The following is a 23,573-nucleotide window of genomic DNA, read 5'->3' on the forward strand; positions in this document are numbered from 1 at the left end:
TGATGTTTACTTTGAATTTATATTAGTTCACACAAACACTCCATCCATGCTTTTGTTCCGGCCCTCCGGTCCAGTTTAAGAACCCATTGTGGCCCTCTAGTCAAAAAGTTTGCCCACCCCTGGGCTAGAGTGTCAGCCTGCAGACTGAAAAGTCCTGGGTTCGGTTCCAGTCGGGGCACATGCCCAGGTTGCGGGCTCGATCCCCAGTTTTGCGGGGGTGCACAAGGCAGCCAATCAATGATTCTCTCTCATCATTGATGTTTCAATATCTCTCTCTCTCTCCCTTCCTCTCCAAAATCAATAAAAATACATATATTTTTTAAAAAAAGAGACATAACCAGTATCAGTCAGGACCTCAGGAAGAAACACATAGTGAACTCAACTTGGCTAATTTGGGAAACGTCTAATAAAGGGTATTATTAAGTCTGGGAATACAGAAAACCATGAGAGAGAGAGTGCAGAATCCCAGAGTTGGTAACAAGCTTTTATCCACCCCCAGGCAACTATGACAAAAAAAAACAAACAAGAAACTCACAGGAAAGCCAATCCAGAACCCTACGCTGCTGACCCCTGAAACAACCGTGATCTGCCAACCTCCAGACTTGTTGTTCTGGGAGAAAAATAAACCACATTACCTAAAGCCAAACACAGTCAACTAAAAATCCCACTGACCAGTCTCTGTCTTTTCATTCACTGAAATTATCTCCTATTAAAGGACTTAAATTATAGTCTAAGTGAGAGAGGGGTGGCAGCCTCAAATCCAGAAGATCTTAAGAGAGACCCCCATATACTAAATGACACAAAAAAACAAATCTCAAAAGATGGAAACAGAAATGGGTAATATCCAACCTCACCAATAAAAATTGTAAGTGGTTTGCATTTCTCAAATCTTCAAGTATATATCACTCAGAGATGATGAGTTTCCAATCTCACAACCTCCTGGTAGATGTTCAAATTGGTAGAATTTGTGAAAATAATATGGGCAAAATGTACTGATTTCTTTGAAACTAGGACCTTATTTCTTTCCCTCTAAGCTTTACTGTCTCTGAATAAGTTGTGAGCTCATTGTTAATTAAATAATTGTTTAATATGGCTTAATTAGCTCTTTCAATTTCACATATTTCTAGGTACCTTAATAAAAAATTCAACCCTAGTGTATCATATTTTTAAAAAGCATAATGGACCCAGCCAGTGTGTCTCAGTGGTTGAGCAATGATCTATGAACCAGAAGGTCACAGTTCAACTCCCAAGTCAGGGCACATGCCCAGGTTGTGGGCTTGATCCCCAGTAGGGGGCGTGCAGGGGGTCTCTGTCACCATTGATGTTTCTATCTCTCTCTCCCTCTTCCTTCCTCTTTGAAATCAATAAAAAAAGTTTTTAAGCATAATGAAATGAAGCAATGCCTTGCATTTTCTCAACCTGATGGTCATGTCTTTAATACCCACATCTGTTTGCACTAAGATCTGACAAAGGCACTTTCACCCACTAAGGGGCATCATATTTTAAATCCTAGAAATGTACAGTGAATAAACAGCCTCTGTAGTACTGGTCTCATAAACCCAGCCCATAAAATTGCTTAGATCTCACATAAAATGTCATTACAGCAAATTACTCCTTTCTGATCTTAAATTATTTCCAATGGGATATCAAACCCTCAGTAATAAATGTTATTAGTTTAAAAATTAATAATGTTGATTTTGATAGATTTTAAAAGGCTTCCACATCTACAGTAATTATTTTAAGGAAGACAGAGATTTCTGAGTTCATCTATATGTCCCAATATTGATTTAAAATTATGCTCAGGGAATGGGGTTTTCTGGGTAATTGAATTTTCCAGGTTGTATTAATCCAATAAATGATTGCTACTTTTAACAATCTGTCAGGCTCTGATCTGCAAGAGATGTAAGAGATTGGACTGAGCACTAACTTCAAAACATACTGTAGAAATAAAGTTATAAAATGAATCTGATATCAACTTTCTTTTCCATCCTATATTTAAGATCATACATATACACACATCTCAAAATTAAGGTCATAGTTTCCAGTTACTTGATTGGATAGTAAAGAAAGATACTATAGACATGAGAGTGGAAGACAGTAGCTGGAGAGGCTCGATGGGAACAGCAAGTGACTCTCCTGCAAGAAAGCAAAAGCAATTGAAGTTAAGGGAAAACCAAGACCGTAGGCAATCCGTTCCCTTCTGCTACCTCACTTGACACTGACCCCCCATTGACAGAGCCTTCCAGTGGGTCCCTGCTTTAGCTAAAAATACTATGAAAAGCCCTGGCTGGTGTGGCTCCGGTGGTTGGATGTCATCCCATGCACCAAAGGGTTGTGAATTTTATTTCCAGTCAGGACACATGCCCGGGTTTCAGGTTCGGTCCCTAGTGGGTGACATGAAGGAGGCAGTGAACAATGTTTCACTCTCCAGTCGATGTTTCTCTCTCTCTCCCCCTCTCCCTTTATCTCTCTCTAAAAATCAATTTAAAAATATTTTTTAAAGAACTATGAAAAGAAGAACATGTGGAAAAAGTGCAAACTGCCATCTGGATATCTTGAGTGTGTGTGTCCACCAGGATAGCCCCAAAGATAATGGGCCACACATTTGATACAAAAGCCAAAAGCCCAGAGGGGAGAGCTCCCTTCCCACCAGGATAATGACAGCCTAAAAGCACCAAGATTCTGTAAAGATGCAGCCATCCAGACACCGGGAGGACAGAAGTCTTGGGAGGAAGACCTGAAGCTGCCCGCCCTTAGGCTCCGTCAGCATGTGCCCTTAAAGGTCCTGCACTGCTCAGGGTAAAGCTCTGAATCTGAGACCCTCAATGGCCTCGCCACTCAAACTACCTGATAACTCTGCTCAGTCTCCCTAGGAGACTGTCATGGCTGCTAATTTGGCTGCTCCAGCTTCAATCAGAGATTAAAGCAGCTGCATGAACCCCTGGTGCCTGATGCTGACATATCTAGCACAGGTGCCCTCCCTGAAACCATGCAGATGACCATCCCAACAGGACACCCCAGCTTCCAGCAGGGCTCCAAAGCCTTCTCACCATGTTAAATATCTCCAAGGTAAAGAACCGCCACTATAAAACAAGTGTCATACTGGCTGGAATAGACTCTTCATAGAGTTGCTTACCAAGTGGCAATATTTTTTTAAACTATGTTAAATAATTTTCAAGTTTTCCTTTGAGTTGCAAAATAATATTTATCATAAAGTCCTCCAAAGTGCAGATTTAGAAAGTTTCCACATTGTCCAATATGCACTATCTGTAAATGACACTGTATATGAAACAGCCGGAGTCAATATTCCACAGGACATCTTGGTTGGACCCAGGAAAATAGAGCAGGATGGTGAAACCCTGCTGGTGAAGGGCCTGGAGAGCCATGGGGACCCTCTCCTTTTAGCTCCCTGCTACTGTTCTCAGATGTAAACATACACTTAAGAGTAAATTATTGGTTTGTGGGCCTCTGAAGCAGTTGGTTCTTAAATTAATTTAATGAGCTGTGAACGTATGCTAAAGTAACTTCTTATCCCTGGAGAGAACTAAGACACAACTGTCTGAGGCTTAGCAGAAGGATCAGAGCAGAGTGGAGGAAAAATAAAGTAATTTAAAAAGCAAAGCTCTAATCATTTCTAATATAAGAAATTGATTTTGGTCAAAATTCTTATTTCCCTATATTAGGATAGATTTGTATTGGCATTTTTAAAGCACTTTTGAAAACAAATGGGCTTTTAAAATTGAAACTGTAGAATAGGCACTTATATATATTATCTGATTTGATGCTTTCAACAATGCTAGAATTAGTAGTAGGACTGTGTCAGTTGGCCTCACCACTGCATGCAGGGCCCAGGGCCTAACACCTGGAAGGCTCTCAAAATCTATTTGTTTAATGAATAAATGACTGTCTCAAATGCCCTTCCTATCTGCTTTTCCCTTCAACTCCACAGTTGAAGCCCAGCTCTCCTCACCTGACCACTATGGCAGATTCCAGGCTCCCCTCACTCTAATCCAACCTACAGTGCTAACTGCCAGTTACCTTAATAAAATGCCACCGGGACTCTCTCTGCTTAGACTTACCACACACCAGGCCTTAACTCCTCTTCATGGTTGTCAAGTCCTTCCCTTATGGAATAACACCAACTGGATGCAATGTGATTTTCCCCTCGGTCTCCAGGTTCAACCAGTTTCTCACTGTCCCAGGATTTCCCCTGGGCAACCTCCTCACTTTCTGGATATCTCAAGTCCACTTATTCTTTTTTAAAAATACATTTTTATTGATTTGAGAGAGGAATGGAGAGGAAAAGAGAAATAGAAACATCAATGATGAGAGAGAATCATTGATTGGCTGCCTCCTGCACACCCCACACTGAGGATCCAGCCCACAACATGGGCAAGTGCCCTGACTGGGAATCAAACCATGACCTCCTGGTTCATAGGTCAACACTCAACCACTCAACCAACATGGTCAGGCAAGTCCAATTAATCTTCAAAGTCAAATTCAAAACACTCTTCTCCATGAGACCCTCACCTCTCACACTTCAATATCACACTTCCAGTCCTACTCTAGACTTAACTGTTCTATAATTTCATTTATGTTCATTTTGTATTCCCCGTAACAGGCTGACTACAGTGGAGAAGAAAAGGTATTAACATTTACTGAACACCACTGGGTGTCAGACATGACATGAGATATAAACCATGTGGGTGAATAGTAAGCACTGTTAAAACTTCCACGGAATTGACTGGCTTACATTTTCTTATGGCCAACCGTTTAATTACATATGGTCTTACTCCATGAAGTACTTTAAAGAAGAAAATAAAATAAAATAAATAAAATAATTGGAGCAATTAAAAAATCAAAATGCTCCTGAATCTGAGAAAGATCAGCTTCCTTCCATACCAAATCAATTGCTCAAGTAGTTGAAAAGAGAAAATGCAATTGCTTTTTCTGATGCTGTCTACTCTATGAGGGGGGACTGAAAAAGCCACAGTAACCTGTGAAGCCTGAGGAATGAAACGATGATTGTGGCTCCAGACTAGATAAACCATAAACACAATCTCGAGATTTGACAACTAGCACCTGTCACCACAGCCACTGTAGATACAACCCATGAGACTTCCAGAGCTAAAAGGCAGCTCAGCTATTCATCCTAATGTTCAAACGCTTGTATCAAACACTTAACATGTTCACTACCCAGATGTGCAGAATTCTTTCCTCGGTTAACAACTCCAAGTTCCTAGGTAGGAGGAAACTATATCTCAGTCAAGGTTGTCTGGTTAATTTTGAAGAATTTGTTGATGTTACTCCTGCATACACTGACACCACCAGAACCAAGCAATAGCAAATATACATGAGGATTGCATGTGCTTTATTCTCACGCCAAAAGTTGTCATTTATGGGGAAGGATAAAATCTATGAGTATAAGAATTACAGGTGTTTCTACATATTTGGGTTCTTACTGACTCTACTCCTTTCTCAGCCTGCAACAGGAATCTAACAAAATCTAAAACAAGAACCGAGCAGTGTCAATGAATCTTCTTCCTTGGAGAAAAGATTAGCCAAATGAGAGCCAAACTCTTTGACAAATGTACCCAGTGAGACTCAAAATACCCCAGTCAATTTAAGCCATTTTTGCTCATCATTTTTGGTTGAACATGCTTAGAAAACTAACAGCTTGGCATGTCTAATAAGCCATGGATTCCACTCACAGCAGCAGAATTTATTAAACGTGGGAAGAAATGGTGCATTTTTTGTCACTTCGACACCCTAACCTCAAGCAGAAAGCACAAGATTATCTAACCATTTGAGAACAAAGGTGAAAACACACTGGTAAAACCAAAACAGAGGCGTGCCTGTCTTCTGCTTTGTGCTGAAAACCACAGCGGTCTTTGTTGGGAATATGGCTTTGGTCAATGCGGCAGTGACAGCAGCTAGTGAAAAAGCACAGGGAAGACCCAGCAAACTCTAAGTGATTTAGCACAAAAAATCACCACTCTCCCTCCCCCTGGGGGGAAAAAACATCCCGGTATTGTTTTCAACTTTTCAATGACACTAGATGGAAAGCACTAAAAAGCACAAATCAATTTACAATTAAACTTTTCAATAAAATAATGTCTTAAGTAAAGCAAGGTACCAGTACATCTTGTTAAATATACACACCTGTTCTCAGCTGCCCCTATTTTAACACGTTAAGAAAATGTTGTCTCAGGACAAAAATAGTCCTCATCTTTTAAAAACAGCTTTTAAAGGGGAGATAACGGTTTCCTAGAGAGCAGTCAGTCATGTAGTATTTACTCTGAAACACAACTGACCACACAACTGACCCGAATGTCAAAATGACATTTAAATGTTAGGTCACTTGGCGCGCGCGGACGCCCCCACCCCCACCCCCACCCCACACACACACACACAGTGTAGCATTTTCAAGTAGGAGGAAAACTCAAGGATTTTTAACCTGAAAACATACAAGAAGCCCAAGTTTCTTCACCATCATTCACAAAGGAAATGTGTGACCTGCGGAACCTGATGTGCTGTCAGCCTGGGCTCTGGTTTCCTTTACAGCCTTACTCTTTGGGAGTCCTCATCATGCCTGTGTCAATACTGATGTTTCCATGACACCGTCACAGCCTGCTCTCCCGGGTGCAGGGAATGGCTTCAAGGCAGTCTAAGGGAAAGTTCTTCAGGGTTTGTGGGACAAAGAGGCTAGGAAATAATGATTTATTAAAGATCTCTTGAGACTCAAAAAAAAGGCTCTTCTGATTCTTACAAAGACTACATCATAATAAACTCAGTGTCTTCATCACTAAAATTAACAGAAAAATTGCGAATCTTCATTTTTTTACTCATAATTTACTCTACAAGGAATTTTAATGAGTAAATTCTCCCAGTTCCCCAAATCTAAGCTTCCTTTTTAAAAAATATATCTTCAAGTGACCAAGATTATCTAAATTGAACAGGCAAGCTGACTACCATACCACCAGAAATGAAAAGGGATTTATTTTCAGCTATGACCTCCAAATTTTTGAAGAGCTGTAAATGAAGGTTGACATTAAAAAAAAAAATTTTTTTTAAGCAGGTTCCAACAAGGTAATGTGGTATATATAGCCTTCATTACACATTATCTCTGGACAGGACTGGGGTGGTACTTTCTAAAACAAGCACATGAATATTCATGCAGCTCATCAGCTGTCTATCCACCGTAAGTGGGGATGAATAGACACTCTAAGTAGCCTTGTGCTAGTTTATAACAGCTTTTGTCCCAGTATGAGTTATCTATTGCTATGTGGCAGGTTATATCCAAACTTAGCAACTTAAAGGAACAAACTCACCTCCAGATCCTGTGGGTCTGGGATCCAGGAGCGGCTTAACTGGAGGATTCTGGTTCAGGGTATCTCAGGAGGTTGCACTTAAGCTATGCCCAGGTCATCTGGGGATGGTGAGGCTAGTTAAGAGTCTCTATTCATCCCCACCTATTGTGGATATACAGTTGATGAGCTGTATGAATATTAATGTACTTGTTTTAGAAAGTACCACCCCAGTCCTGGCCAGAGATACTGTGTAATGAGTGGTATATATACCACATCACCTTGCTGGAATCTGAAAAATTTTGAATCTTAGAACACACCTGGCCCCAGGAGTTTCAGATAAGGCACTGAGAACCTGTATTCAGTTGTCCTAAAACACGTTTCCTGATTAACCCCACCTTGACATATAAGAAATAGGATTTCTTTCCAGAATTTTTGTAGCTCTTAGGATTTCCACAATATAACCCAATACTTGATATAAATTGTCTTGTATTGTACTCTGTTGTTTTATAACTAAACCTTTCCACTTAAAAATTAAACTCCTAAAAAAAAAAAAATGTCTGACAAAAAAAAAATTAAACTTCTTACAAACAAGAATCTTCCTTCTTTTTCATCATCCCCACCAGAAACCTGGAAGCTCCCAGGTACACAATAAGCTCTGAATAAATTATTGTAGAACTGAGTTCACAAATACATACCTACAATTACAGATACATAGCATTGGTCTAGAGCAGTGGTCGGCAAACTCATTAGTCAACAGAGCCAAATATCAACAGTACAACGATTGAAATTTCTTATGAGAGCCAAATTTTTTAAACTTAAACTATATAGGTAGGTATATTGTTATTAACTTAATTAGGGTACTCGTAAGGCTTAGGAAGAGCCACACTCAAGTTGCCAAAGAGCCGCATGTGGCTGGCAAGCCGAAGTTTGCCGACCACGGGTCCAGAGACCCATTAAACCCTCACAACTCAAAACCTATTTATTATCAAATAATTGCCCTAGAACATGATGTAAACACAGTGTGCGTCTGAAAGAAAAAGAAGCTGGCTCTCTGAGGAATTCTGGAAATTTTGCACATCCCCCAGTGCCCATGTAAATAGTAACAGAAGCACAAAATAATCATTATCAGGGGAAAAGATCTATTGGCCTCCTGATGATTGGCCCATCTGAAACCTTTCAAGGAAAGAGCAATTTTACCTTTCTGGTTTTTTTTCCCCCGCACCCTCCCCAGAGCAATAAGAAGAATCACTAATCAGTTTTTAATTTTCTTTCCTGGAGAGAGATTTAGGATGGAGCTGTAAGAATTCAGATAGGGACTTTACAAAATAAAGACCAGGGAAAAACTGAGTGATATGAGCTCTGAAGCTAAATAAATTCTAGACCTTTTAGATCAACACGCATTTTCCAAAAAAAGCCAAAAAATTAAAATGTAATGCAATAAACATCGTTCTGAAAAGAAGTTCCACATAGGCAAACTCTTTTCTAAATTGGAGGAAAAATAAATAAATAAATAAATAAATAAATAAATAAAGTCCCTGAGACAAAAGGATCTCTCCCTTATATAATCTACCCAGAACGAATTCTACAAATCCAAATGCCAAGGCTGCAGAATACAATCAGGTCAGGTCATAGGCCTATAAAGACTTGATTTAAAAGGAGCAGTGGGGAGGGAACAGGAAGAGGTTGGGAGCCTGGGAGGAGATGGGATTAGCAGTAAACCTAAATGATTTTCAACAAATTCTGACCTCTCCCTCTCTAATCAGCTTTCAGCCTTCCTCCCTGGCATGCTGCAAAGAAACTGAAGGTGGGTAAGCACTGAGAAAATGACCAGGTGGGAAACCAAGAGCCAGGGTTCTAGTCTCACGTGCTGGGCTCTGGCCAATCACTGCCTCTCACTGGGTCCCTGTTCCCTCGCCAGGAGAATGGGAGAATTAGAAGATTCCGATGCCAGGTCGAACTTTCTGTTATAAGTGAAATCCAATTGGTTGTAATTTATGCCATCTCTTCCACATTCTCCCCCTGTGTCTGTTGCATTCTCAGGCAGCATCATGGGAATGAAATAACGAAGGGCATGTGACCACACACGGGTCTGGTGCAGAGAATCAGACAACTGAACTATCAGGCAAAAGAATGAGTGGCTGGCAAGAAAAGGCAATGGCAAGTAGACACTGGTTTGTGGGAACGATTTTGTCATGCTATGGCACTATTGGGATTTTCTTCACAGAGGGAAAATGTACTGCCGATAGCCTGAACATCTAATGGGGTTTTCAGGTGTTTGAGTACCACAGGCGTTTAGAATGTACAATCCAGACAAAGCTGTAAAACTTATATTATGCCAGCTTCAGTGCCACTAAGAATTACTACAATTTCCTTCAGTCCTAGGAATGTTAGTCCAATTCCATAAAGCCGTCGTTGTTACGTTGGCTTTACCCTGCAATCCTTCTAGGAATCCTGGAAGTTCACGGTTGAAAGAAAGTCACGAAGGGTGGGGAGGGTGTATGTGTTTAGAACTGAATTATTTTCCTAGGAGGAAAACACTGTACAGGACAAATCTCCAGCAATTTCTCAATGTTTCAAGGTAACAGGTTTCTAACATGCTACCAGGGGTGGGGAATCTTTTTTCTGCCAAGGACCATTTGAATATTTATAACATCCTTCTCAGGCCATACAAAATTATCAACTTAAAAATTAGCCTGCTAAAAAATAAATAAATAAATCACACACCAAAAAAATTAGCCCGCTATGTTTAGTCAAACACTTAATTAACTCACCCCTAGTGCTTTGGCCGGGCGAGACCAAATGATTTTACGGGCCTCCTACGGCCCTTGGGCCAGATGCTCCCCACCCGTGTGCTTGATATGAATATCAAAACTGTTATTCATAAAACATATACAAATATACTTTTTCCAGCCCTCCACCAAGGAATTTACAGAAAGAGCCTGCAAGAACCAAAGGCAAATCCTTTCCACAATGTATTTAGCAACACTCAGAGCTTATGTAGAAAAGTTTTTGGAAATCAAAATATTCAAGGTTTCAAGTTACCAAAGCAATAACAGCAGCATATCTAAAATTCACTGAGCACCACCATGTGCCTGGCACTGGTTCTTAAGGATTGAACTGTGGGTAAAACAGACTATGTTTGCTGGCAAGGACCATTTGAATATTTATATCATTCCCAGGCCATACAAAATTATCAACTTAAAAATTAGCCTGCTATATTTAAGTTTCTCAAAATATTAAATGTTAAATCTGTTTTAACTGGGAGTGCTTTCTCTGCTGAATTACACACACATCCAGTACTAAGGAACTAGTAAACACAAACAAGATGCATAAAGATAGGCATGGACTAGAACTGAGAGTACAGAAATGAATCTTCACACTTATTGTCAATTGGTTTTTAATAAGGGTGTCAAGACAATTCAATGGGGAGAAAATGGTCCTTTCAACAAATGAACTGAGACAACCGGCTATCCACATGGAAACAAATGACAAATGGGTCATGGACTTAAATGTGAGAGCAAATGCCATAAAACACTTAGAAAAAAACACAGGAGTACATGTCACTAGTCTCTATGAACATCAAACCACCATGCTCCCTCACTTCTAACAGCCACCCATGCGCCTCAGAGAGCCAGCCTCTCTCTGGGCAGGGATGGGAGGATCAGATACCTCAAATTAGAATTTAGGAAGAACTTATTAGCAAATAATAGACCACACGTAATAACAGCTACTTTTTATTGGGCAACTTTTATCCTATGTGCCTAAATTCTTTTCTCAAATTCTTAAAATCATCCTACGAGGCAGGTATCATGCCCCTCAATTTGTAAATGAAGAAAGGGAGGCTAGTTCCAAGAAGAGTCATTTGAGTCATTTGACTAATCACAAGACCAGTGATTTCATGGCAGACCAGGATTTATTTATTTTTAAATATATTCTATTGATTTTTTTACAGAGAGGAAGGGAGAGGGATAGAGAGAAACATCGATCAGCTGCCTCCTGCACACCTCCTACTGGGGATGTGCCCGCAACCAAGGTACATGCCCTTGGCCGGAATCGAACCTGGGACCTTTCAGTCCGCAGACCAAAGCTCTATCGGATAGAGTGGATACAGTCTATCCACTGAGCCAAACTGGTTAGGAGGGCAGACCAGGATTTAAATGCAGGGCCAGAGTGTGGGACAAGAGAGATTGAAAGTGATCACACAGCACCACCCCACACCCCTCCCCACCCCACCCCACCCCCACCCTTAGGAGGCTGGTTTAGGTGTGAAGTGTGAGGGCCTGGGCTGAAGTGGGAGCAGTGAGGATGGTAGAGAAAAACCAATTTTGACAAGTGACAATTCAGGCAGAGAGGCTCCCATCTGCTTCTCAAACACAGCTCTAAATGAAGGGCAAGGTGGGACTTGAATGATTTAAACACTCAGATGGTCTCGGTGGGCTAGCTCAGGAACCTATCTGACCCTCTCTCGTGTCACACTATATGGAAAACTGTATTCTACACAAGGCCCTTTCTCACCAACTTCTGGGACACCATCCTCCCGAAGTGAGGAACTCTTGGCATTACGACTGTACTTCCTCCTGTACATGCTGTTTCTCAACAATCTCCTGTTGCATTTGGTTTCCTCTTCGGTCTCGGTTCGCTGATTCCAGCCCTGCCATCTGACCCCTTGGTTACTGTCCATGGGGGCTAGCACTCAGCACCTCTCGGTTTTCCTAGCCTGCCACCATCTCTCTTGTTCTACCTCCCCTTAGGCATGTCAATCTCCTTGAAAACAAACTGCTCACACGTTTGCAAGCCCTGCCAGGCCCTTTCATGTCTTCAGTGATTATTAGGAATTTCTTGGCAAGAGTGCTCAGTTACAGAGAAATTGATTATTAACAATAGGCAGCATTAAGGAAGAGTGGCTGTTCCACTTAGAAAACAAAGCAAAACAGGAAATACACACATGGCTGAGAGGGCACAGGAATGCAATCCCCATTTTTGAGAATGATACAGACTCTCTGAAGTGTAGTTACAGGCTTTTTGAGTCACAAACTAAACTGGTGTCTCCTGATCTAAGAAACACCTAGTCTATACCTAAACAAGTAATAACAGATACCTGGTTAATCTTAATATAGGAGCATTAGAAGACATCTGATGAGGCAGAGCAAATAACAGGTATACTCATTACAACCCAAAGCAGACTGACCAGGAGTCTTACTTATGGGCTTTACTTGTGGCTAAAATATTGGAGACAAAGCAATCATTCTCAGAAACGCTAGAGGGGCCATGGCAAATCTTATATCTGACCTGCCACGATTATAGTAGGCCTGCAGAAAAATACACTGTGCATCGGAATGAAAAACTTATCATTTGTCATAAAAAAACCAATATTTAATTTATTGACACTGTCTTTTCCATTAAGCCTTAGAGCAGTGTCAAATGAGGTTTGTGCAGCTTCAAGAATAAAATGGGTGATACAGCAAAATTAAAAATTACACCAAGGGCCCCTGGTTGTGTAAACCCACACTGCAAAACTAACAGACACTTTCTCAGACAGTTCACAGAGTAGGAGACAAGGGAGAAAAGCAACTAAAGCATGAGAATCTGTTCTCCATTCTTGAAATAGGCCCTTCGTCCAAAAGACTCTCAAGTTGTAAGGGGTAAGTTATATTTTCCAAAACGAAAGAAAAAGAAAGACTCAGTAGCTACCTCTCCAATACAAAACCGCTGTGGCTCGTGTTTTCTGAAACAGCTGCTCGTCAGCATTTCAATGTGCTACATGCACCATCTCATTTTCTACCCATTATCAATATAAAAACTAGAGTATCTTGGCAACAGATTTTTCACAGTGAGATTCACTTAATTCTGGGATCTTTTCTAGTAAAAATGTAATGATCCTCATTATCCAGAAGACTTTCAATATGGTCTTTTCCAACTGCAACACTCCAATCATTCCTCTATTCAAATGATAGCTAAGAAGCTTCTATTACATGAGGCAGGCAGCTCTGGCTGCTGCAGATCCCAGGTAGGGGCTTGCAGGCTGCTGGAGGAGACAGTTGTGCCCAAAAATAATGCCTGCAGTGTGGTATGTGCAGTAACAGGATGTGTGTGAAGCACTGACAAGTGCTTAACTCTGCCTGGTCAGGTTGTGTTGAAGGCTTTCTAGCAGATGGGACACATGATTGAAGTGTCAAAAGGATGAGTTCAGATGAGTGTGTGCTTAGGGAAAGGCAAAAGGGTACCCCACTCAGTGGGGACCCCATGCATAAAGGTATGTGAGAGTCTGATATGTTTGGGAGACCAGGCAGTGCCACATGTGCACAGAGAGGTCATTTGGGTAGGCAGGGCTACATCAGGTAGAGTGCTAACACAAACCATGAAGTTTGGACTTTATCTGTAGAAGAAATGACTCACTAAAAGAAGAAGAAGGAAGGGATGAAGAAAGCATCATTTTACAGTTGGAGAGACTGAGATTCAGAGAAAGTCCCACAGCTAGTAAGTAATCAGTGGGGTGAAAATTTAAACCTAGCTGGTCTGATTCCAGAGTCCATGCTTATTATATTGCTCCTAGTATTAGAATATTAAGCAGGTTAAACACACTGACATATATTGTTTTCCCTGACATATATATAAGGTACATGACTACCCTTCCAAAAAGAAAAAAGGAAGACCACCAAAAGTTAGCCTGCATCCAGTGCAAAAGGCTGAGCACCAAACGCACACGAATAAAGGAAGCTGTTAGTCCCTATGGCAATGGTTCTCAACCGAAGGTGATTTTGCCCATCGGGGACATTTGGCAACATCTGGGCAAGAAGAATTACTGGCAGCTCGTGGCTAGAGGCTGCGAGTACTATTCAGTATCTCACAATGGACCGAACAGCCTACCACAACAAAGAACTGTCTGGCCTTATTCTGAGATACAATCTGATGCAAACTATCGAAGAAAACATGAGCTTCCTATCTTGTTTATAAGTGTCTTATTAAAAATAGCAAACCACTGTCCACATGGCTAATGGAGAGTCTGGGCTTTTGTACCTGCAATTTAAATTTAACTCTGAATGTTCGTGTCCACCCCCTCCCCCAAATTCATATGTTGGAAACTTAATCTCCACTAGGAGGTGGGGTCTTTGGGATTCGTGCCCCTATGAAAAAGGGCCAGGCCAACAAAGCTCCCTCGCCCTTCTGCCATGTGAGGCTACAAGAAGCTTTCAACCAGGAAGAGGGCCCTCACCTGGCCATGCTGGCATCCTCATCTCAGATTTCCAGCCTCTAGAACTATGAGAGATAAATTTATCTTGTTTACCAGTCACTCAGTCTGTGGTATTTTGTTATAGCAACCTGAATGGGGTAAGACACCACCAATGTTCAAAAGCAACAAATGCTCTGCATTAGTTCAAGTCTAGGTCAAAGTTAGTTCAAGCTAAACATTATAGAATTCAAGAATAATTATATTAAGGGGGCTGCAAAAAGTGTGGTCCACCTTCAGTTAAGGAAATTAGAAATACCTGGAGAAGGGCAGCCATTAGCTAGCTGCTGGAGGTAACAATGCTCTCCCCATTAAATTATTTTTAAACACTTTCAAAAAAAAACACAACTTCTTGTAAAATTGAGGGGGCACTTAAGGTCTGAGGAGCTAATGTACAACATGGTTACTATATTTGACAACTTAGGTGTTCTCAATAACATCAACAAAGAAGATAATAGCCCAGCTGGTGTTGCTCAGTGGTTGAGAATCGACTCATGAACCAAAAGGTAATGATTCAATTCCCGGTCAGGGCACATGCCCAGGTTGCAGGCTCAATCCCAATAGGGGGCGTGCAGGAGGCAGCCAATCAATGATTCTCTCTCATCATTAATGTTTCTATTTATTTCCTTCTCCCTTCCTCTCTCTGAAATCAATTAAAAAACACACACACATTAAAAAAATGTGAGGTGATGGATGTGTTAACTTGGTGGGGTCCTTTTACAATGCAAATACACTGAGTGGCCAGATTATTATGACCGGCCAGATTATTATGACCACCCCATCAGTACTTCATTGGGCCACCTTTTGCCTTCAATACTGCGGCGATTCTTCTTGGCATTGGCTCCACGAGATGTTGAAAGGTGATGCGAGGAATCTGACACCATGCCTGATGAATAGCACTGTCCAGTTCTGTGAGATTTGATGGTTGTGGAACCAGCTGCCTGATGGCTCTTTTAACTTCATCCCACAAATGCTCAATTGGATTGAGATCTGGTGATTGTGGGGGCCACTTAAGCAAGGTAAAGTCTCCCTCATGTTCTTGAAACCACTCCTGCACAATACGAGCACCGTGGCATGGCGCATTGTCTTGTTGGAAGAAGCCACCTCCATTGGGATACACCATCAACATGATAGGATGAACTTGATCAGCAATGATACTTAGGTATGTTGTGCTATTCAGACGTTTATAATGATCTGGCCCTCTAGCAATGTCAGCGCGAAATTATAGCTAATTTGCCTACAAACGTCAGGTGGTCATAATAATCTGGTCACTCAATGTAGGTATCAAATCATCAGCTTGGACACTTTATATTACAATGTCATTTATCAATTAGACCTCAGTAAGCTAAAAAATACTTTAAATCATTTTTTAAAAACCCAAAAATATATTTGAGGAAGCATTTATATACTAGGTCATCTTAAACGGCCACAATACGAATATCATACTTGAATTCTAGAAATCTAGATGCAGGGGAGCAGAGGGGTACCTCTATCCCAGTCACACGTAACTTACTAAGCAATCAAGAACCCCCAGACAATCTTACATTAACGAAATGCTGGTATATGATTACCTGCTTCAACCTATGTTAATAAGGTCTCTGACTCTATACCTATGTGGTTGATATCAAATATATAAGTATTTACATAATGCAATTTGTGAAGAACTGTTGCTTTTCACTTTTTCCCAGTCTTCTTAGATTTCTCTTTACCAGTCCAAATGGAACGAAAATCACACTTCTCGGTAAGGGAGAGGAATATAATTTAAGCTCCCACCTTCTAATTGTTTTTCTAGTTTATTAGGAAGCTTCTGATCAAAGCATCAAAACTCACTCACAATATTCCCTCAGGAAACTCAGGATGATTAGAAAATAACTTCATTTAAAAGTTAACAAATGAACTGTATATACTTTAACTGTGCAAATTGTATGGTATCCTATATAATAAAAGCCTAATATGCGAATCGAGAGAATGGCGGAATGACCAATGGAAGGACAGGTTGCTATGACGCACATTGACCACCAAGGAGCAGACACTAAATGCAGGAGCTGCTCCCAGCCCGCAGGCCCCAGGCCAACCAAGGCAAGTGCCAGCAGGGGCTCCCTGATCGCCCCGCTGGTTGCCCCGCAGAAGGAGGCAACCAGAGGCGGCAGTGGGGGACGGGGCTGGCAAGCGGGCAGTGCCAGGCCGGCCAAGGCAGGTCCCAGCAGGGGCCCCCCAATTGCCCCACAGATCGGCCCTAATCGCTGGCCAGGTGTAGGGACCCTACCTGTGCACAAATTCCGTGCACCGGGCCTCTAGTATTTCAATAAAGCCTTAAAAAAGTTAACGGAATTTCCATCTTGTTATTATATTGGTTTCATTTAGTCAAATACTCTTGAGGGGGAAATGAGCACTTCAGTGGTTACTATATTACTACTCAGAGGACTAAAATTTTGCTAAAATGAAAATACTAATCTAGGTCATATTTGCACCAGCAATTTTCAAAACTAAATTTATACCCAAAGCTGGTGATTTTCCCCCCTGAAAATCTTTACTAATCAAATGACAACCTATAAAGGTAGTCTGAGCCATATAAAGTTTTGCTTCTAAAGAGAACAGAAAGAAAGATCTCTACCTCCACCAGGACAAAGAACTACGAAGGACATAACAAAAGTTTCCCTGAACAAACATTACTCAAACCAAGAGACCAACCACAGCAGAAATTCTTAACTTGAATAAACAACAGAGAACAAACAGCTAGAAGCTATTGTGGGGCTCAACACACAAGTAACAGCTTCCAGTTTATATAAACCTAGGTTTTTAAATCTTGGATAGGACTCAAACTAGAAATTGCATGAAAAAGACTTCCTGTTTTCAAGGTGAGATTATCTCTAAAGCAAGTTTCTACATAACATTAGTATGAATATAAAGATATGTTTTATTTTTCTGATTTTTAAATTTTTCAATTACAGTTGACACACAATATATTAACCTCAGGTATACAACATAGTGATTAGACATTTATATAATGTACGAAGTAATCACCCCAATAAGTCTAGTACCCATCTGACACCATATACAATTATTACAGCATTATTGACTGTATTCCCTATGCTGTACTTTACATCCCCATAACTGTTTTTATAACTAGAAATTTGATTTGTTTAAAAATATATTTTTTTTTTATTGGAGGAGAGGAAGGGAGAGAGAGATAGAAACATCAATGATGAGAGAGAATCATTGATTGGGTGCCTCCTGCATGCCCCCTACTGGGGATCGAGCCCACAACCTGGGCATGTCCCTGAAAGAAATCAAACCATGGCTTCCTGGTTATCAGGTCAACACTCAACCACTGAGCCACGCAGAATTGGCTGATTATTTTTTGTTTTGTTTTGTTTTTTGTTAATCCTCACCCGAGGATAGTTTTCCATTGATTTTTAGGGAGAGTAGAAGAGAGGGAAAGACAGAGCGAAACATCAATGGTTGCCTCCTGCATGAGCCCCAACCAGGGCCTAGGCCAGGGAGGAGCATGCAAATAGAGAGAATGGCAGAACGACCGGAATCGAACCTGGGACCCTCTATCCACTGATCCAAATTGCCTAGGGCAAGGACTGATTTTTTTTTTTAATTAAAAAAAAGAAAACACTTCCCATTTAAATTCTTAACATATAACTACTGTCTTCAAAATGAATTGCTTTCCATGGGAACAAACATGGATTTTTTCCTAAAGTAGATGAGATCTTTGATCTAAATTGCAGAAAATCACTTCATAACCAACTTTGTAATTTGGCACTTAAATCCAAAGAGTGTTTTTCAAAATGGTACACAAGGAAAAACAAGTTTTATAAAGCTTCTCTCACACTCCTACTTAAATTAATCCTTTTTAACTCACAAGGAATTATTATAAGAGTAATACAAACAAATTCTTAAGTAACTATCAGGAATCAGTAAAACTCCTTCCATTAAGGGATGAAATATGTGAATATAATTTTAATGCAAAATTAGCTCTCTTCATTTCATTTGAGATAGAATGGACAAAAGGGTCATCTCAAAATAATTATTAGGAAACTAGAGGCCCAGTGCACTGGCCTGTGGGGATCAGCGGAAACTGGCTCTCCGACTTCCCCCAAGGGGTCCCGGATTGCAAGACGGTGCAGGCCAGGCCAAGGGACCCCACCAGTGCATGATCGGGGCCAGGGAGGGACTGTGGGAGGTCTCCAGAGCATCTAGGGCCCGTCTCACCCAGTTCCAATTGGCTGGACCCCAGCAGCAAGCTAATCTACAAGTCAGAGCATCTGTCCCCTGGTGGTCAGTGTGCATCATAGCGACCAGTTGAACAAACGATCGGACACTTAGCATATTAGACTTTTATTATATAGGATACTTTTGAAAAACAAAAATATTTTTCTATTAATTTTAGGGGGGAAATAGGCTAATTGACATATGCTTAACTTTGACTTTAATTAGGGATAATCAAAATTATCAATTGTACTATAGCAGGAGGAGGCCACTATAATAGCAACTATTATACTATTAACTTTGAAGTAATTGTTGACTATTTCATTTACGAACTAAAGTAAGAGTTTAAAAATGCCAGGTATGTACAGGATAATAATATACAAACTATACATATATTCATTCAATATTTGAATACCTTCTACATTCGGGAAGCTGGTCATTTTTGCCCCTTTTTCTTGTAAAAGAATGATACCTGGGAATTGAGAATTCTATACACCAAGAATGGTCATTATTCATATATTAAACACAAATATGCTTATGTGTTTAATTTAGTACCTACCACAAGTAGATAGGTGCTTAACACATGCATTTTATAGTAGCATGGTAGTTACAGATAACGTGGTTAACTTCAGCAGACATCTGTGTTACACAATGGCCATCAAAATAATTGTGGCATGCTTTTGTGACACTAAAAGAGGCCAAGCCTGTTGCAAAATGATTACTTTCAACAAAAAACCTGTTTAAATTATTGTTTATTTAAATGGCATCTATCCAACATAACAGCATTATAAAGTTGCTATTGCATTTGAATCACTCACCACTCTTCAACCTATTTATAAAGCAAGGTAAACACCATCAGGTTATAAAAAGTAATTATGGACGAGGATTTTTGATTCATGTTTTTTTGACAAAATTATTCCATTTGATCCCAAGTCCTGACTGCTCTCTTGACAGAATAATGTACATGCTCCACAGCTGACAGGAGTATGCTTTCATGATTAAACAGGAAGCTCACACTCCAGATGACTTTAGACTGCACTTCAGAAAGATTTCTTTGTTGTTTCAGCATCAGATCATTAGTTACTTTTTTTTCTAATCGTTTCTATCCCCAAGCCAAAGAGAATCTATGTATTATCAAACATTTAAGATGTGTTTGTCATTTCTGCCTATTTTATTTGCGCAATACACCAAAGAATGTCACATAATCTTGTAAGTTCTTTTACTGATTTCACTTGGGGAGAGGAGGTATTTTGGAACATAAAGAAAAGTTGAAAATATAAAATGAACACCTCCCCCTCCCTCAAAGTATTTTGCTGACCTTCAAGGGATATAGCAAATGAGAATATGACTGACTTTTGCTTATTATAATTACTGGGGACACAATATTCAAAACAATTTTCTAAAGGAAAGGGTTAACTATCTTGTGGCTTTAACTGGTCATTTTTGCCCTTTTTTCTTGTAAAAGAATGACACCTGGGAACTGAGAATTCTGTACCCCAAGAACGGTCATATCAAAGCTGACGCTTCTGGCCATGAGCAGTGACTGTAAAGCACATAAAGCTATGTAAAAACCGAATCACATAAGGAAATGCCCAGGGCCAACGGCGTGAGGATTAACTGCTGAGATGACAAGACTAGGAAAGGACACTGGCCAGCCTGAATCTGATTTCTCAGACGCCCAGCTCTACTGGGGAGGAGGAGGGAGCCGCTTCCCTTCACCAGACTGGCTGCTGAGTTATCTAAAATGCCTGCGACCTAAAAGTGAAGGAGAAAAGAAAACAAAACAAGCCGCTCCCCCATTCCGACCACCTCTTGGTAGTAACATCGTTGCTGGGGCAAAACGAGGGCACGCAGACGCCTCCGTCAGGTAGTCAACTCTATGAGATAAGAACCCAGCAAAATTAAGGAAGTGGGTCTCTGCAATCTCCCAGCCTTTTTGTTTGGGTTCTCTAGGTTAACAGCAGTAACTGCATTTCAACGACCTACACACAGAAGCAGTTATTCCCGAGTCGCTCTGAGAAACGTTTGCTTCAATGTGGGGAGCCGGTTCGCTTGCGGAAAGGGAAATCATTTTCTGTCGAAACGTAGCAATACCGAACTACACGGCCAGGCCACACAATCACAACCGCCCAAGAAATGTGTTTCAACGCGTTAACTCTTTTGCTTCCCCAAAGACACTATCAAGGAAAGGCCTAGGGAGAGTGCCTTCGACACTGTGCAGCCCATATACATACTCCTTGGGAGCTGCAGCGGAGGCCCTAGCCTAGATGCTCTGGGAGGAAACCTGTGCTGCGAAGATTTCTGGCCTCAGTTGCAGGACCGTGGACTGCAGCTGAGAGTTGGTGCGTGGGCTATCCTCTGAGACATCAAACTTACTTTTCCTTTACGAAGGGACTCAAACTTAACCCACACTGGCACGTCCGCCCTCCACCTGCGCGCGGGGGGCAGCTGCGGCTCCTTCCCACCGCGCGGAGAGGCAGTCGCCGCCGCGACCCGGGACAACCCTCACAAAGCTGGGGACCCCCGAGCCCGCCCGGCTGCCAAAGCCCCGAACACGCCCCCTTCCTGTGCCTACCTTGATGCCCTGCTGCTGGGTGGTGAGGGTTAACTTGGATTCATCCAGGAGCAAAACTTCACAGTAAAATTCTTCCGGAACAGCGCAGAAACAGCCCATGTCGGCTGCGGCGGTCTCCAGCCGGGCGAGAAAGCTGCGACCAGAGCGCTGAGCCGCCCCCTCCCCTCAAGCACGAGGCATTAGTTTATTGTCCGCGCCGTGGCGAGGGCAACAGGAGCAGCTCTCGGCGAGGTCCAGCGCCGCTCGGGCGGGCGGCTAGGAGGGCGGAGAAGCCCGGAGATCAGCGCCCGGGAGCAGCCGGGGAAGCGCCAGCGGAACTGGGTGCGGAGGGCGGCGGCGCGTCCCCGCGCATCCTGCGGCTCCGGCTCCTCCGAGGGCGGGGACGCCGCGGCCCCTCCCGCAGTCCTGGGGACGACAGAAGTCTCCTGGCAATGGGGGCAAGGGGCAAGATAAGGGAGGGACGAGAGCTCGAGGCCCTCCCCGGACTTGGAAGCTCCTAAGCTCTAAAGACCCCTCCACCCGCGCACCACCCGAGCGCGGCCGCGACGCACCGACCTCCCCCGAGCCTGCGGGGTCCCCAGAGGGTGCGCACTTCCAGCTCCGATCCCACCCCGCAACTCCCAGTCCGGTCCGCTGACGGGGAGCGCTAGGCTGTTCCTTTGTGTCAGGGGGCACCCACGACGTCCCAGCAACATTGCAGGGGCAGTGGCCAGGATCATCCCTTCCCCAGTCCGCCGGCACCGCGAAGCCCAAAGACGGTCGGAAAGGGCGGCGGGTTCCTACCGAGACCGGTGAGTAGAGGTCAGCTCGTCGCGCAGTGTGGCTTCAGTCTGGCGAGCCCCGAGCTCATCTCGGAGGATCGTGTAGGGCCAAGTTCAAGCTCTCCCTTCGAGAATGCCCTGCGCCGCGGCGGAGGGCTGCTTCCCCGGGAGGTTCAGAGAACCGGGCAGTCGAAGGACTTGCCTCCAGGCCCCCAGGCTGGGAATGCGGTGGGCGGGCGGGCGGGCGGGGGTGCGCCCTGGGGCGCCAGGCCCTCCGGGGAAAGTTCTCACCGACGCTGGAGGTGTGGCGCCCCGGGCGGGAGCAGCCCAGGTACTGCTGGGTCGGGCCCCGGCGTCGGCAAAAACCTCTGGAGCAAAGCGAGGGCCCAGCAGCCGGCCCCGGGGCGCCCCTTCTGGGCGGGGTCTCGGCTGGGGGCGGAGGGCGGAGCGGAGGTAGTCTAATGGCGAAGTGCCGACAGGTCCGCGCGGGGAACCGCGCCGGGCGCCGGAGCCACGAGGCCGCCGGGAGCCCCGGCCCCGCTCGCAGCGTCCGTTTCCCAGGGAGACGGGGAGGCAGGCTCCGCGAGGGCTGGGCGCATTCCTGCTAGGACCCTGGCTTTCCGCGCTCCTGGTCCCACGCCCTCCTCGCGGACGGCCGTGTCCGGAACCGGCGGGCACAATAGCTCTGAGGCTGCAGTGACCCCTGGTGGGTCCTCAGGTGTGTGCACAGACAGCCCGAGCTGAGCCGCGAGAGGCTGGGCCTTCGCAGCAGGTGCAATCTGTGCTCTCCCGCTGGGAACCAGCCTCGAGTTAATTAATGCGCGTCGTCGTGGTTCCTGGAGACACGCGGGAGGACACGGAGCAGAGCTGAGGGTAGGCCTCCCAGAAAACTTCTCTACTCTGTATTTCGTATTTAGAGAGTAGAAGAGCTTTGGCATCAGACATAGTTTTGAATTCCAAGCTAGGTAACCAAAGCTCAAAAAAATGCTTAAAATGCCTTAAAAATAGTACCTTTAAAATAATAAAAATTTTAAAGCTGGCATCTGTGGCACAGTAGACCGGAAATGAACAAGTTGTGACTTGGGAGGGAGTTTCCTTCCATAGTGATTTGCCACAAAGAACCTTCTGTGGGAAGCATTTTTCCCTGCTATAGCAGCTCCATCTAAACATGGAGAGCACAACCCCCAAAGTGCGATTCAAACCTGCCATGTTTGGTATGAACTTGACATAAAGCTATGACTCAAAACTACTTTATCTTCCAGGCTATCTGTGAAACAGAAGCAGTTTTTGAGTTTCTAATCAAATTCTATGTTCAACTTTGGGTTGTATTGTCCAAATTTTGCGTTACATGAGCGGGCACCTTATTTATTCTGTGTTTAGCATCTTTGCTTCTGGAGGCTTTTCTTTTCTGTAATATAATCCTCCAGACACAAATTGCCAAAAGGGATTGAAAATTTTCATAGCAGATTTTCATTCATTAT

The 23,573-nt window shown here is 42.9% G+C and overlaps 1 protein-coding gene across 1 annotated transcript in view; it reads right to left on the bottom strand.

Annotated features, from left to right (window-relative positions):
- Positions 1 to 22,511, bottom strand: part of EPB41L4A (erythrocyte membrane protein band 4.1 like 4A) — a 209,073-nt gene extending 186,562 nt beyond the window's left edge. Inside the window, exons 1-2 of the mRNA XM_081090194.1 lie at positions 22,115 to 22,511; positions 21,332 to 21,756 (exon numbers count right to left, since the gene is read on the bottom strand). Coding sequence (XP_080946320.1) covers positions 21,332 to 21,430 — 99 coding nt within the window. The 5' untranslated portion in view covers positions 21,431 to 21,756; positions 22,115 to 22,511. The remainder of the gene's footprint in view (positions 1 to 21,331; positions 21,757 to 22,114) is intronic.
- Between the last annotated feature and the right edge of the window lie 1,062 nt (positions 22,512 to 23,573).

Source organism: Myotis nattereri (genome assembly GCF_964212035.1).
Source record: "Myotis nattereri genome assembly, chromosome: 4".
Classification (NCBI taxonomy): Eukaryota; Metazoa; Chordata; class Mammalia; order Chiroptera; family Vespertilionidae; genus Myotis; species Myotis nattereri.